The 15,015-nt window shown below is 39.7% G+C and overlaps 1 protein-coding gene and 1 long non-coding RNA gene across 2 annotated transcripts; one reads left to right on the forward strand and one right to left on the reverse strand.

The window, feature by feature from the left end:
- LOC111975349 (uncharacterized) lies at positions 1-7,852 on the forward strand. Its single transcript, XR_002878821.2, has 3 exons — positions 1-3,277; positions 3,647-3,707; positions 5,578-7,852. It is a non-coding gene; the product is annotated as an uncharacterized lncRNA (long non-coding RNA).
- Positions 4,302-8,879, reverse strand: LOC111975348 (transmembrane protein 221-like). The gene is made up of 3 exons (XM_024003585.2): positions 8,176-8,879; positions 7,494-7,579; positions 4,302-5,352 (listed from the first exon to the last, which is right to left on the reverse strand). Exons 1-3 carry the CDS (start codon positions 8,469-8,471, stop codon positions 4,820-4,822), a joined length of 915 nt encoding a protein of 304 aa, XP_023859353.1. The 5' UTR covers positions 8,472-8,879; the 3' UTR covers positions 4,302-4,819.
- Between the last annotated feature and the right edge of the window lie 6,136 nt (positions 8,880-15,015).

Below are 15,015 nucleotides of genomic sequence, written 5' to 3' on the forward strand. Positions count from 1 at the left end.
TATACTGGCAAGTTTGATGTATAACTACTAATGTTAGGTACATAGCTAACATACCGGTACATACTGCTGTAATGATATGCTATGTGGTTCGTAAGGACAGTGTCGCTAACAAATTGTCAGCCAACATAACGTGTAAGGTAACTTATTTGAAAAGTCATTACTTTATTACATTGAGTAGCAAGCTACCGCGAGGACGTGCTCTATCGACTCTGCGGCTTGAGCATGCTTTTGGTGCAAAGTCAATAGCGCGCTGGACTTCGGGCAAGAAGGTTGAGGGTTCGAAACCTGCTCCCTGCTTGTTTCATTTGAAGTCGTGCACAATTATCAGTTTATTTGGTTTATATTGCCCATTCATTGTCAGAGACACAGTAGTGCATTGGGACCCAAAAGCATAATCAGTGCTCTAACTCCCCCTTGGTCATTAGGGCAAATCTGGTCTGTGATAGGAGTTTTTTTTTTTTCACACCTAACTTGGCTATTAGACTATTCTTTAGTAAAGGTTGAATAGTATATTCAGATATTAGCCCCCCTCCCCAACTTGCAACAAATTGTTACTCCCATCTCATTCCTCACCCTCTTCCATGCGTCATTCTCCCCCTGAGTAGCTCGCTTGTGGGCGTGCAGGCGGGATATGGCAGCATTTTCGGTTGTGCGGCAAGAATTCTGCATAGCAAATTTGTATGAAGGTCTGGTTATTCACAGACAAATTGTTATATGCTATGGAGGTACATTTGTGTCTTTTTGTCAAGCAAAACTATTTTCTTTTCAATCAAAAAAAATTGTTCTGAAAGCAAAAACGATGCTTAAAAGTAAAAAAAAAAATGTTGCTATCAAATATTTTGTGAAAGAGCGCAAAAAAAATTATTCCCCAAAAAATGTATTTGAAAACAAAACTCCAATTTAATTTCGCTATCAACCACGCTCCATTTTGGCAATTTTTGGAGTGTCAATTTGGGTGCAACCAATACTTTCTTTCCGACACAAAGGAAGCCATAGCGGATACCTACGAAGGTTAGCTCCTACGATTCAGTGTTGGTTCATTACATACAGTTGAAGTCGGAAATTTACATACACTTAGGTTGGAGTCATTAAAACTCGTTTTTCAACCACTCCACAAATTTCTTGTTAACAAACTATAGTTTTGGCAAGTCGGTTAGGACATCTACTTTGTGCATGACACAAGTAATTTTTCCAACAATTGTTTTCAGATAGATTATTTCACTTATAATTCACTGTATCACAATTCCAGTAGGTTAGAAGTTCACATACACTAAGTTGACTGTACCTTTAAACAGCTTGGAAAATTCCCCAAAATTATGTCATGGCTTTAGGAGCTTCTGATAGGCTAATTGACATATTTGAGTCAATTGGAGGTGTACCTGTGGATGTATTTCAAGGCCTACCTTCAAACTCAGTGCCTCTTTGCTTGACATCATGAGAAAATCTAAAGAAATCAGCCTAGACCTCAGAAGAAAATTGTAGACCTCCACATGTCTGGTTCATCCTTGGGAGCAATTTCCAAATGCCTGAAAGTACCACGTTCATATGTACAAACAATAGTACGCAAGTATATACACCATGGAACCACGCAGCCGTCATACCGCTCAGGAAGGAGACCTGTCTCCTAGAGATGAACGTACTTTAGTGCAAAAAGTGCAAATCAATCCSAGAACAACAGCAATGCATAATGAGTGCTCTAACTCCCCCTTGCGGTGGTCTGGAGCAATGAAGCCGTGACGCTGGGTACCTCTAAGTCCTGTGGTGTAAGCTCACAACTTTTAAAGGAGGAACCACTGTATATGTCAAGATAGAGAAGTGTGAGTTCCACGTATCCCAAGTTTCCTTCCTGGGTCACATTATCTCTCCCGCAGGCATCCAAATGGACCCCGTAAAGGTTGAGGTGGTTGCCGACTGGCCCTGTCCCACCTCACTCACGCAGGTCCAGCGGTTCCTCGGGTTTGACAATTTTTACAGCCGTTTTATTACAACTTTTGTGCAGTGCCAGCGCCTCTCACAGTCCTAACCCGCAAGTCCCAGACCCACTGGACTCCCGAGGCTGACAGGGCATTAATGGAGCTCAAGGGACGTTTCACCTCCGGACCCATCCTCGTTCACCCTGATCCTAATCGCCGCTTTGTGGTAGAGGTGGATGTCTCGGATTGCTGCTTACTTAACACTTATTTTTCTTAACTGCATTGTTGGTCATGGGTAAGTAAGCATTTCACCTGTTGTATTCGGCGCATGTAACAAATACAATTTGATTTGATTTGTAAATTAGGTTAGTGTTGGCCATTGCGCTTATGCTGAAATCCCTCAGTGGTTTCTTTCCTCTCCGACAACTGAGTTAGGAAGGATGCCTGTATATTTGTAGTGACTGGGTGTATTGATACACRATCCAAAGTGTAATTAATAWRTTCACTATGCTCAAAGGGATATTCAATGTCTACTTTTTTATTTTTACCCATCAACCAATAGATGCCCATCTTTGCGAGGCACAGGAAAAACCTCCCTGGTCCTCCCTGGTCCCTGGTTGAATCAGTGTTTTAAATTCACTGCTCGACTGAGGGGTACAGAGATGAGGTAGGCATTCAAAAATCATGTTAAACACTATTATTGCACATAGAGTGAGTCTATGCAACTTATGTGATTTCAGCAAATGTTTACTCATGAACTTATTTAGGCTTGCCATAACCAACCGGTTAAATACTTATGGACCAAAACAGGCTGAAATTTCAGGCGGTCTTTTCAAAGAGCTTTTACACTAAAAGGGCATTGTAATTATTTTCAAAATGTCATAGCATTATTCCAACCTCATAGTGTGTAAATAAATCATCTTGAATAAATTAATGTGAKATTTTTTATTTAAGAATCTAGACATAGTCCTAATTTTAGAGCACACTATAAGTATAAGGAGTATAATGACACTATTATATTGTCTGTATCATGTACGGTTCACGGATCATACGGTCTTACATTAGGCATATGAAAGACTAAAAAGGACCTAAAATGGCCACTTTATCACGATTTTCTCTTTTTCTTTGTGATAAAAATGTAAAAAGCATGTCAAACATTGTTCCTCCCAATTAAGTTTCGATGTAAGAATTGGCCAAAATATTTTTTGCTGGCATGGAATCGCCCTTGTATTTATTTAACACATATTCATCTTTTCATTTCCAGTGCAGTGAAAAGCATGACAAACAGCAGCCTGCACTTCAAAAGCATAGATGGGCTCAGCCATCAGCATGAACGTACAAATCAGCATCTCCCAGGGGCGCAGGTAGGAGGCAGTAAACAACCAATTCCACTCACTTTGACTCTGGAACACAGTAACAATGCTGTGTATCTTTCATTTGTCTGATTGCCCACAAACCTCCATTCACCAGAGCTGAGGATAAAAAAAATMTTTACATTTCCCTGCTCAAGCTAAAGGGTGGAGTTGATGAGGCTGATAAACTTATTTTGAGTGAAAGCCAAGATAACCTGTTCATAGACATGGGCCACCATTTCTTGTGTTTGTTATTTTTCTTTGCAATCATCATCCTTTCTTTCATTACCCGTTCTTTGCATTATTATTTGCCATTATTTTTATGTTTCTCTAAGTGTTACGTTTTCTTCCTTATTCCCCCACACTGTTACATGCACACAGCTCACATGAAGCGACTGTAACGGCCATCGTTGCATGAAGAAGTGGACCAAAGCGCAGCGTGGTAAGTGTTCATGATTTATTAATAAAACTGAACACTGAATAACAAAACCAACAAAGAGAACGACCGAAACAGTTCTGTCTGGTGCAGACACAAAAAACAGAAAACAACTACCCACAAAACACAGGTGGGAAAAGGCTACCTAAGTATGGTTCTCAATCAGAGACAACGATAGACAGCTGCCTCTGATTGAGAACCACACCCTGCCAAACACACAGAAATAGAAAACATAGAACACAAAACATAGAATGCTCACGCCCTGACCAAACCAAAATAGAGACATAAAAAGGATCTCTAAGGTCAGGGRGTGACAGCGACCCCCCCCTCTCCCATTCCTCCTGACACTCCACCACATCCCCCATCCACTTCCTCCTGACTTCTGAAAGACAGTCCAAGGTTAATAGTTCCTCAGGCATCACACTCAAAGCTATACTTAGCTTTAACTCGGCCACAAGGACTTCTAGGCACACACTTGAAAATCTGGAAAAGTGCACTAGAATGAACCTGAATATGCTATTAGACTACTGGTTTACATCAACTGTTCCACTTGATATGTTAGGACAGGGTGTTTTGTAACAACATACTCATGGTTTGAAATGATTTTTAGAAATTAGTTTATTCACAGTTATTAAAAATGTTTTGTTTACAGTATGCAGACTAGACACTACAGCATTTCTCTATACATTGTGGAATACACAGTTTTGGCTATATATTTCATGGATCATTCTTGGTCTTTACCAAACACTTGAAAATGAAAGCATTTATTAGCAAATCTTTAAATTGTATAATCACATCGCAACAAAAGCATTAGCTGTAGCTAGTAAGTCACTAACATTTTCCATTGGAATACCAGTAAGTAATAGTGATGGAATCAAACATGGTCTGTGTGTAAAAAGTCATTAGGGATGTTAAGAAAGGTGTATTAAAATGACAATTCCACTGTATTGACATGTACAGTAATGTAGTAATTGTGCTTGGGTCATGGAGGGATAGCTCAGAGCTTTATATAGCTTCAGCTATTTTCTATCCATATTCTATCCGTACTCTTCAGAACGGTAGATAGTATGGGCGGAATTAACTAGCCTTGTGCTAACTGCGATGACGTGCAGTGCATCTCACACTAGAGTAGAGTCTTTACTGGAGGCCCCTGACTTGCGGGCCAGCACGCTTCTCATCTCATTGTTAATGCCATTCCATGGCTTAGACGGAGACTGCAGCGGCCCTGACTCTGTCGACAGGGTCCTGTGCATTCTCGAGCCACCCCCACTCCCACCACTACTGTAGCCCTCCTTGTCACTGCRGTGACTCTGTGGGCCGTGGGATGGGGAATGATGCTGGTGATGCTGCTTTGGGTCAGTACAGGGAGGGTAGGACAACTGTCGGTGGAGATGGGAGTTGTTGCGGTGCCTCCTGGGTTTGTCTCCGTCTTGGAACTCGCCGTGGCGGACGACAGGGGTGCACTCTCRGTGCTGGTTCTGGTACACGGTGTCAGTGTGCTCCCCACCATGGTAGTGTTGGGCGGTGCGGGCGGCTTTGACCAGTGAGTGAATCACGATCACCAGCAGAATCAGGATTCCTGAGGCCAGTACGCATGCGCTGGCGATGCCTGTCTCTACCTCAAACACCAGCAGCATGTAGATGGACATAGCTGCAGTAGAGAAAGGGACAGAGAGAGAGAGAGTGAGACTGACATAAAGAGAGAGCGCTGCAGAGTGACAGGTACAGAAAGACTAGTTTTTTATAATGTGAGAAAGATCACTTTTCAGGTCCCTTTTTCTCCCCGGGATGAATAACTCTAAATATTGTAGTGCATTGCCATTKTTTTTTTGGTGTGTATTTTCCTCTATTTGACTCATGTTTGGTCATCTTTCAGCAGTTGAAGAACAACAGACCCAGGAGTGCTAAAAGAGGGAGGAGAGAAGCACAACTCTGGGATATGATGATGACGTTATGGAATTGCACAGCTCCCCCTGAAAGGGAGCTGTGGGATCAGTGGGTCATCCACCCTCCATTACAATGGTGCACTGCCTCCCACCTGAACTAGGCATTCACTGGAATGGAAAGCCAACAGCTTTGCCTTGCCAGGACCTGCCTTAAGACACGCCAGTAATGCACGTCTGTCAAATACGCCATTGTTTTGGGCCTTGTGTATCAATCAGTTGAAGGGACTCTGAAAGCAGTGACTTTTGCCTCTGCTGCAAATTAACTGGAGTATATTTGTAGAAATCTGAATGAATTTGTCCTTTCTAGGGTCACGCAAAGCTCTATTTGGTACAATCTGTTATTGTTTAGCAGTTGGTCTGAACGGATATAATGTCTGATAAATTAATCTGCTTTAGCTAAATGAAAAGTGCTTTCACATGACGTTATGTGGGGTGACTACAGTGTTCATAATACTACCAAATATATATTCCAGACTTGGAATTGTTTCAACTCTCTACCCAAGGCTTTTACTTGCGACATAATTAAATGCACTAAAGAGTAACAATGGGTACATATTGAAGATGTGCATGCTCATCCCCAGAATYTTTTCACGTGTCTATTTTCAAAGGATAAAGCTAAGAACATGAACAACTTCCTAGTTAAGAACACTTTAACAACATGGAAGAACATGAAACGGATTCTACAAGAACCAATATCACTTCCTAAAAGCACAACCTTATGGAACAATCCTTGGATCGCTTTTCAMAATTCACCGCTAAATTGGTTCACATGGGAAACTAAATGCATAGAAACCGTAAATTACTTGGTAACAGAAAATAAATGTATTTCCATTACAGGATTAAAAAGTAATTTTGGACTGACCAATGTAGATAGTTTCAAATACATGCAACTTAAAAGTTACATATCACAAAATGTTGATTTTAAATCATTTAGACATCAGAGCAACCTTGAGGGAATCTTATTTGAGTCAGAAAAGGAAGTTCATATGATAGGGAAGATATACAAAAGCTTGCAGAGAGCATATCCCACTGACAAGCTCTTAAAAAAAACTGTTGGAACCAAGATTTAAGAACTGATGTTGGCACAAGATGGAGGGAAAGTTGGAGCATAACTAAAGAAATTACAATTAACGAAAATGGAAGCTAATGTATGGCATTTYTTATACAAGAGACAAAGTTCACAAATTCTACAGCACAAGGTAGGGTCATGTCTTAAGACTAAAACAAATAATGAATCAATAATTCATGCTTTCTGGGAACGCTATGAAGTCCGGAAGWTATGGGCGGAGCTAGAAATGTGGCTGTCAGAAGTATTACAATYTAAATGTACTTTTAATCCATCTGTTTGCATATTTCAAGACAGCATGTGGGGGTGTAGTGAGATACCCGATTTGTTGGACGATTCTCTTCTCATTTTGAAAAGATGTGTACTAAAAACATAGAAATCAATCCACCATCATTAGCGCAACAGAAAAATATAATGATTTATTATTTAAATAATCAAAAGTGTGCGGGCATGAAACAAAATGGTGCAGTTTCAGGCCGTGTTGCGGAAAGTGATGCAGGCACTGGAGATGAGGGTTTGTGCTAGTGGGTCTGGGAAGGTGTGATGTAGTTGATGTTTGTATGATGTTGTTTGTATGTGTATGTATTGTTTATAAAATATCAAATTAAATCTTACAACAGCAACAACAAAGAATACTACCAAATATGTTGCAGTTTGTTACTCATGATATAGCCAATGAGTTTGTGGTGCCACTTGTAAAAAATATTTGTAATTTTCTTCTAATTTCATTCAAACAGTTCATTATGGCCCTTTACTGTTTACATGTTTTGTCAGTCTTACCTGCTAAGTATACTGAAACCCCAAGGCAAAATAATCCAATGGCCACATGTCGGACAGTTTGGCTATGGAATAGGAACCAGTCTGCTCTATGGGAGGAAATGAAGAAAATGCCATCAGTGACAATGATGACATGATCATATGTTGATTGTATTGTTCAATTAGTTCACAATTATTTATTTGCACCAAAATAAATAAATGATTTCAATGTTCAAATTAGGCCTTCTCTTCTGTCCATTATTTTTCTATCATGAGATACTTTTCTTCTCAAAATTAGTTGGTTAATAGAATGCTTTGTCATTACTTGCACTGGAGTGCACAGAAGCTAGATCTATATGAAAGTCATAAAAAGCACAGACACAATTCTAACCCAACGCGGGAAAGAGCTAGGCCACTGAGGCCATAGGCTGTGCACTGGGTGTACAACGAGGGAACGCTATTGTTTGTCGAACGCATACTGAGTTCAGATATAGGAGTAGGGTCGGTCAAGCAGCCTCTGTCCGCACCTGGTACACACGGAAAGTGGTGAATTTATAAGAATGTAATATTCTTACTTTAATTTCTGTCAATGTCAAACTTTAATATAATTGAAGCATGTTATTCAACAAAATTAACTGCAGGTGCATCAGTAATACAATTCTTGCCTACAACAAATACATTATCCTTAAAGTATGTTGATGTGTACCTTTCTGTATCTTCTCCTCTGCATATCTCGGTTGTAAAGTAGCTGTGCAGAAGGCAGACCATGACAGAGCTCAAATTGAGCGTGAGGGAGAGAGCAGAGAGCACCGTAGACACTGGCATAAGCACTGCCCAAACATTAGTTGGCACGATGGAGATGTTGGGGGGTGATTCCTTCACAGCAATCTGTTGTGACTGTATCTGGAAAATCAGAATGACTGATAGCAGAGACATAATCCCAGATAGGATCCCTAATGAAGACAGGACCATCAAAGACCGCTGGCTATAAACGTACCTCATATTTGGGCTATAAATCACAGATTGACATGGGCGCACCTATCTTTGGAAAAAGTTATCCCGGTCGGAATCTCCTTGATCCTCGTACACGCGTTATCTTTCGCAACCTCTTCAATCTGCCATATACTGTATCTGTAAAGAGTTGAAACAATTGTGAATAGGAAAAAGTAAGAAACCTGGGATTGAGAGAATTTGCGTGTTATTTGCGTGTTGTGCACAAGCACCCGATCCCCCGACCGAGCATGTGATGTTTTTAAAATCCCCGGATTAAAAACTTCGCAACAACAATGGATTTTTCAATTGGATTCTCCAAAACAATGCGTTTAAATGCTCGTCCGAAGCGGTCCACTGCCGGAGGAAAAACTGTTTGCAAACTTTGGAAAACGGTTCACTTTCCTTTCCAAAACATGAATTACCCGCGCATGAATGCATTTGTTAAACATGTTAAAACAATTGCAGTAGTGCGCTTTGAATTTAAACTTCAGATACATTTGAAATGTGAGGAAAACATTGATCCKAAAAATGTATTTGATTGTGAGCAGGTCTATGATTTTTATTTATATTTGTTAGTCTAGGCTACAGTTATATATTTGGTGCAGTTTAATGCTATTGAAAATTAATAAGGATCCACCAAAATACATTAAGAAGCTCTTGCATGAAACACAAAACAATAACTAACCAATGTAGACACTATTTAGTTCAGCCTGGTCTCAGAGAAAGCATATTATATGTTACTAAAATCTGTGAAACTCTGTTTAGTATGATATGCTACATTAGGCTCCGTTATTTGAGCCATTTAGTATAAGAAGGGAAAGGTTGCATGTTAAAATCTCATCACGGACAACATTTTACCTAATTAGCTACTTTGCAACTACTTCCTACTTTTTAGCTACTACTTAGCATGTTATCTTAGCATGCAACTACTTAGCATGTTAGCTAAGCCTTCCCTGAACAATAAATGTAACCCTTTAATCTAACTCCTAACCTTAACACCTAGCCTAGCTAACGTTAGCAAGAGCAAATTGGAATTCATAACATTTGATATGTATTGCACATTTGTAACATATMGGWTGAATTTCAATTCATAACATATCATATGAATTGTAATTTGTAACATACTATATGTCCTACAATTCATATGACCACTATTATATTGGTAGGCCAATGTAATGTAACCTATACTAAATGGAGTGGCACAGGTTTTAGTAACATATAATACGTTTTGCTCTGTGACCAGTTTGCAGCCAGCTGTTTATTGGGATTAATTTCCAGGAGGCTTCTATTGCTTGATTTACAGGTAATGCCTAATTATAGAGGTTAAAGGTATCGAGAACTGATTAACTTCTTATGGGCAGGTGGGACGGTAGCGTCCCAACATCCGGCCAACATCCGGTGAAATTGCAGAGCGCAAAATTCAAACTACAGAATTATAAATATTTAACTTTCATAAAATCACAAGTGTAATACATCAAAATAAAGCTTAACTTCTTGTTAATCCAGCCGCTGTGTCAGATTTCAAAAAGGCTTTACGGCGAAAGCACACCATGCGATTATCTGAGGACAGCGCCCTGCATACAAAAGCATGAAAAACATATTTCAACCAGGCAGGTGCGCCACGAAAGTCAGAAATAGCGATATAATAAATGCCTTACTTTTGATGATCTTCTTCTGTTGGCACTCCAAAAGGTCCCAGATACATCACAAATGMTCCTTTTGTTCGATAATGTCCTTCTTTATATCCATAAAAACTCAGTTTAGCTGGCGCGCTTCAGTCAATAATCCACCCAGTTTCCCTCCATCAAAATGCATACAAAATGAATCCCAAACGTTACTAATAAACTTTTCCAAAGAAGTCAAACAATGTTTATAATCAAACCTTAGGTACCCTAATACGTAAATAAACGATCAAATTTAAGACAGAGAATCGTTATTGTCTTTACCGGAGAAAAATACCAAAGAACGCGTTCTCTTCCACATGCTTGAAAACACTACAGCCAAAATGGGAGCCACCTAGAAAAACAAAAATTTCTGGCTAATTTTTCCAAAAACAGGCATGAAACGCCTTCTAAAGACTGTTGACATCTAGTGGAAGCCCTAGGAACTGCAATCTGGGAGGATTTRGCCTTATAATAAAAGTGACAGCCATTGAAAACAGTGGTAGGCTGAACATTTGTTGGGGGGGATGGTTTTTCCTTGGGGTTTCGCCTGCCATATCAGTTCTGTTATACTCACAGACATAATTTTAGAAACTTTAGAGTGTTTTCTATCCAAATCTACCAATTATATGCATATCCTAGCTTCTGGGCCTGAGTAACACGCAGTTTACTTTGGGCATGCTTTTCATCCGTACGTGAAAATACTGCCCCCTACCCAAGAGAGGTTAAGGGTTTATCATGGTCCAAAACATGTACATGTATGCACGGCAGTGTTCTAGAATATTGGACGGTTGACTTTKGTAGCCTACTTTTCTAATTCTCAGCACAGCTCAAGCAATTTCTTCAAATGTCAATACATTCAAATGAATAGAGGATGTGTACCAGAGACGCATTGGTTGGGAATTGTAGGGAGGTGCGTATTCCATCTGTGCGTCCCCACAGATGGTGGTCTCAGAGCCTTGTAGRTACTGTATTTCGAAATGGGACGCTGGACTATRGAGTCCTAACAYTGGTGGAAAAAGTACCCAATTGTCATACTTGAGTAAAACTAAATATACCTTAATAGAAAAGGACTCAAGTAAAAGTGAAAGTCACCCACTAAAATACTACTTGAGTAAAAGTCTAAAAGTATTTGGTTTTAAATATACTTAAGTATCAAAAGTAKATCTAATTGCTAAAATATACTTAAGTWTCAAAAGTAAAGGTATAAATAATTTCAAATTCCTTATATTAAGCAAACCAGACGGCACCATGTTCTTGTTTTTTGAATATTTGGATAGCCAACAGTCAGACATAATTTACAAACAAATCATGTGTGTTTAGTGAGTTCGCCAGATCAGAGGCCGGGAATGACACGGGATGTTCTCTTGATAAGTGCGTCAATTGGACCATTGTCCTGTGCTGCTAAGCATATAAAATGTAACGAATACTTTTGGGTGWCAGGGAAAATGTATGGAGTTAAAAGTACATTATTTTCTTTAGGAATTTAGTGAAGTAAAAATMGTCAAAAATATAAATAGTAAAGTATTTTTACTTATGTACTTTACACCACTGCYTCCTAGACGATGAGAAGCGATAGTCCGGTGTCCCATTGTGACATAGCCAAGTGGCTCTGAGACTATGTAACCACAGCCTACTGTATAATGACAATATGGTCTTGTCTCCGCCCTAACGATGGGAGTCYTTSTCTCATGGAAGGATTTTGACAGGAGTGAACCCTCTTGAATCGCCTATTCCTCTCTGGCAAAAGCCAAAGAGTTCCTGAGAATTTGAAATGGAGTGGCCTCTCTCTCATCCTTGAAATCTCCCCCTTTGCCTCTCTCTCATCCTTGAAATCTCCCCCCTTTGAATCCAATTAACTTTTCAATGGTTGCCTTGGAAACAAACACTGAAATACCCAGAGACAGCGCACTGCTGTTGCTCTGTTGGTTTGAGGCTACTGCGCTGTGCACTCACCAACCTTTCCTTTTTGGCCCCTATAGGAACCTTAATCCATTTCACCTTTGAAAACATTATTGTACATTAAATAGGCCTACTATTTATGTCCATCATCCATATAGACTATGGCTATGCCACTTTGGGTCATTAAATTCACTTCCATTTTCTGAAGTTTCTTTAAGTACATGAATGGTCTTTTTGATATAGTAAACAAATAAAATACCTTTTTGATTTTATGCAACAAAACTTTGTTGTTGTATTTGATTGATTCTGAAGTGTAGGCTATAGCACATGTAAAATCCCACAACACCCAAAAGCTCTACAAACCAAAGCTTATTTCAGGTATACTTTTTAAAATGTACTGATGCAGGTCTCACTAGCAGTGAGGGGTAAGGGAAATGTTCTCTGCGTGTGATTGTCTGACTCTATCTTGAAGACAGTAAGACAACTGTAGAGCAGCTAAAGGTTGGGGGTTTGGGGTAAAGGTCTGGCTCAATGCTGTTCTGATGGAGATAAGCTTGCGGCTATGAAAGTGCACACAACAAAGAATTGCTCTCACAAATGCACACTGACCATGGAGTCTATTTCTGAATTCGACAGCCCCACCACACACACTAAAATGGCAGCCGCTGATGTTGTCGAAAGCAGAAGTGAGCAGTTTCAGGAAAACTAAAAAGAAGTCTAAATGTGAACACTTTCCAAAGGCTCCTTCATCTGACTTAGAATGTACTCTCTTTTTAATGTGATTCATAATGCTTGTGGGCATACATGCTATGGTCACGACACTGATATGTAAACTTTGTTACGCCATCGAAACGACTAACATACAGTATATCCTACATAATGAATAACCTTTAGACAGAGTGTCAACACTGCTTCTATGATTCTTAGCAGGTGGTTTTACTTTTATTTACAGGTGATGGTTGTGTTTATTCTCCACTGAATTGGGTGAATCCAGCTGCACACAGGGATGTAGCCTATAGCAGGGGTGGAAGCGGCCCTCTGAGATGTTGCTAACTCTTGCATCATAAAGGGCCTCCTTTAAGATCATCAAGTGTGTGTGTATGCATGCAACCGTGTGCTTGTGTGAGCACACATTGGTGTGTTTGTGTGTGTCTTTGAGTGGTGTGTGTGTGCGTAGTGCCTGCGTGTGTTAGGAGTGTCTCTGTGTGATTGCTCGATGTTAATAACACTTGTCCTTAAATAATTTTTAGGAGTAATGAAAGCAATGTGCCACCTCCCAAAAATAGTCAAGAATTGTGTAGCTCATATAAATGATTGAGTTATTACCTCTAAATATATCCATTAAGATAGTCCACATACTATCTTTTGGCATCTTTGAAGTGACAAATGGATACTGTAAATAATAAACTATGACAGTACTATGTTTGGCCTAAGGGATGTGGCTGTATTATTGAAGAGTCAAAGCCTTGATTAGCTGCATGAGATCAGTCAAATGGTAAGAAGGCTATTGTAGATCTAACAAAATCAGGCAGAACCAATAGAAGTAAGACTAGTAGGACTAGTAGGCAGTGAGATTCAATGCAGTGTGTTTAGAGATTGTAACACAGCTGAGTAAGTACAGAGCTATTGGATATGGGATCCTCTTATTGCCAGTATATTCACTCACCTATTGAAATGGACCAAAATAGAAACTGGACAAAGCGAAGGAGGAATCAAAGTTACCTATCAATAGAAAACCTTTAGAAAATCCCATGCATCATCACATCGTTTAAAGTTCAGTAGCCTTCCTTTCTTTTGATCATTTCATTTCTGTTTTTTTTATACACCACTATTCCCTTCTATTCTTAGGCTGCACTATTGATCATTTACCTTAAATTATCTATCTACTGACACACCAATGTAAGTGAGTCAACAAGCAAGTGAGCAAATAGGGAGCTGCTAGGATGTGCTGTGAGACAAAATGAAAGGGTTACTACAGTAGCTTATTTTTCGTGTAAAGAAAATCGGTTATTTTAATGCACAATCCAACTCATGGCATACGAATGATAGGCTTTCATTAGAACATCTCTGACCAAGAACATTTTGTTTTGAAAACCCAAGACAGTGACCATCAATAGACATATTCTCTGTGGTTTACCTATGTTTTCTTCAGAAAAAGGCACAGAAAGCGCAATAGTCAAAAATAGCATATCTAAGAATGACACAGACCAACACCAGGCTTACTGTGTAGCTTATCTTGTGTCTGATCTCTGTTCGTGTGTTTATGTGTGTGTGTGTACAGTGGGGCAAAAACGTATTTAGTCAGCCACCAATTGTGCAAGTTCTCCCACTTAAAAAAGATGAGAGAGGCCTGTAATTTTCATCATAGYTACACTTCAACTATCACAGACAAAATGAGAAAAAAAAATCCAGAAAATCACATTGTAGGATTTTTAATGAATTTATTTGCAAGTTATGGTGGAAAATAAGTATTTGGTCAATAACAAAAGTTTCTCAATACTTTGTTATATACCCTTTGTTGGCAATGACAGAGGTCAAACGTTTTCTGTAAGTTCTTCAAGTTTTCACACACTGTTGCTGGTATTTTGGCCCATTCCTCCATGCAGATCTCCTCTAGAGCAGTGATGTTTTTGGGCTGTTGCTGGGCAACACGGACATTCAACTCCCTCCAAAGAGTTTCTATGGGGTTGAGATCTGGAGACTGGCTAGGCCACTCCGGGACCTTGAAATGCTTCTTACGAAGCCACTCCTTCGTTGCCCGGGCGGTGTGTTTGGGATCATTGTCATGCTGAAAGACCCAGCCACGTTTCATCTTCAATGCCCTTGCTGATGGAAGGAGGTTTTCACTCAAATCTCACGATACATGGCCCATTCATTCTTTCCTTTACACGGATCAGTCGTCCTGGTCCCTTTGCAGAAAAACAGCCCCAAAGCATGATGTTCCCACCCCATGCTTCACAGTAGGTATGGTGTTCTTTGGATGCAACTCA

Source organism: Salvelinus sp. IW2-2015, linkage group LG16 (assembly GCF_002910315.2).
Source record: "Salvelinus sp. IW2-2015 linkage group LG16, ASM291031v2, whole genome shotgun sequence".
NCBI lineage: Eukaryota > Metazoa > Chordata > Actinopteri > Salmoniformes > Salmonidae > Salvelinus > Salvelinus sp. IW2-2015.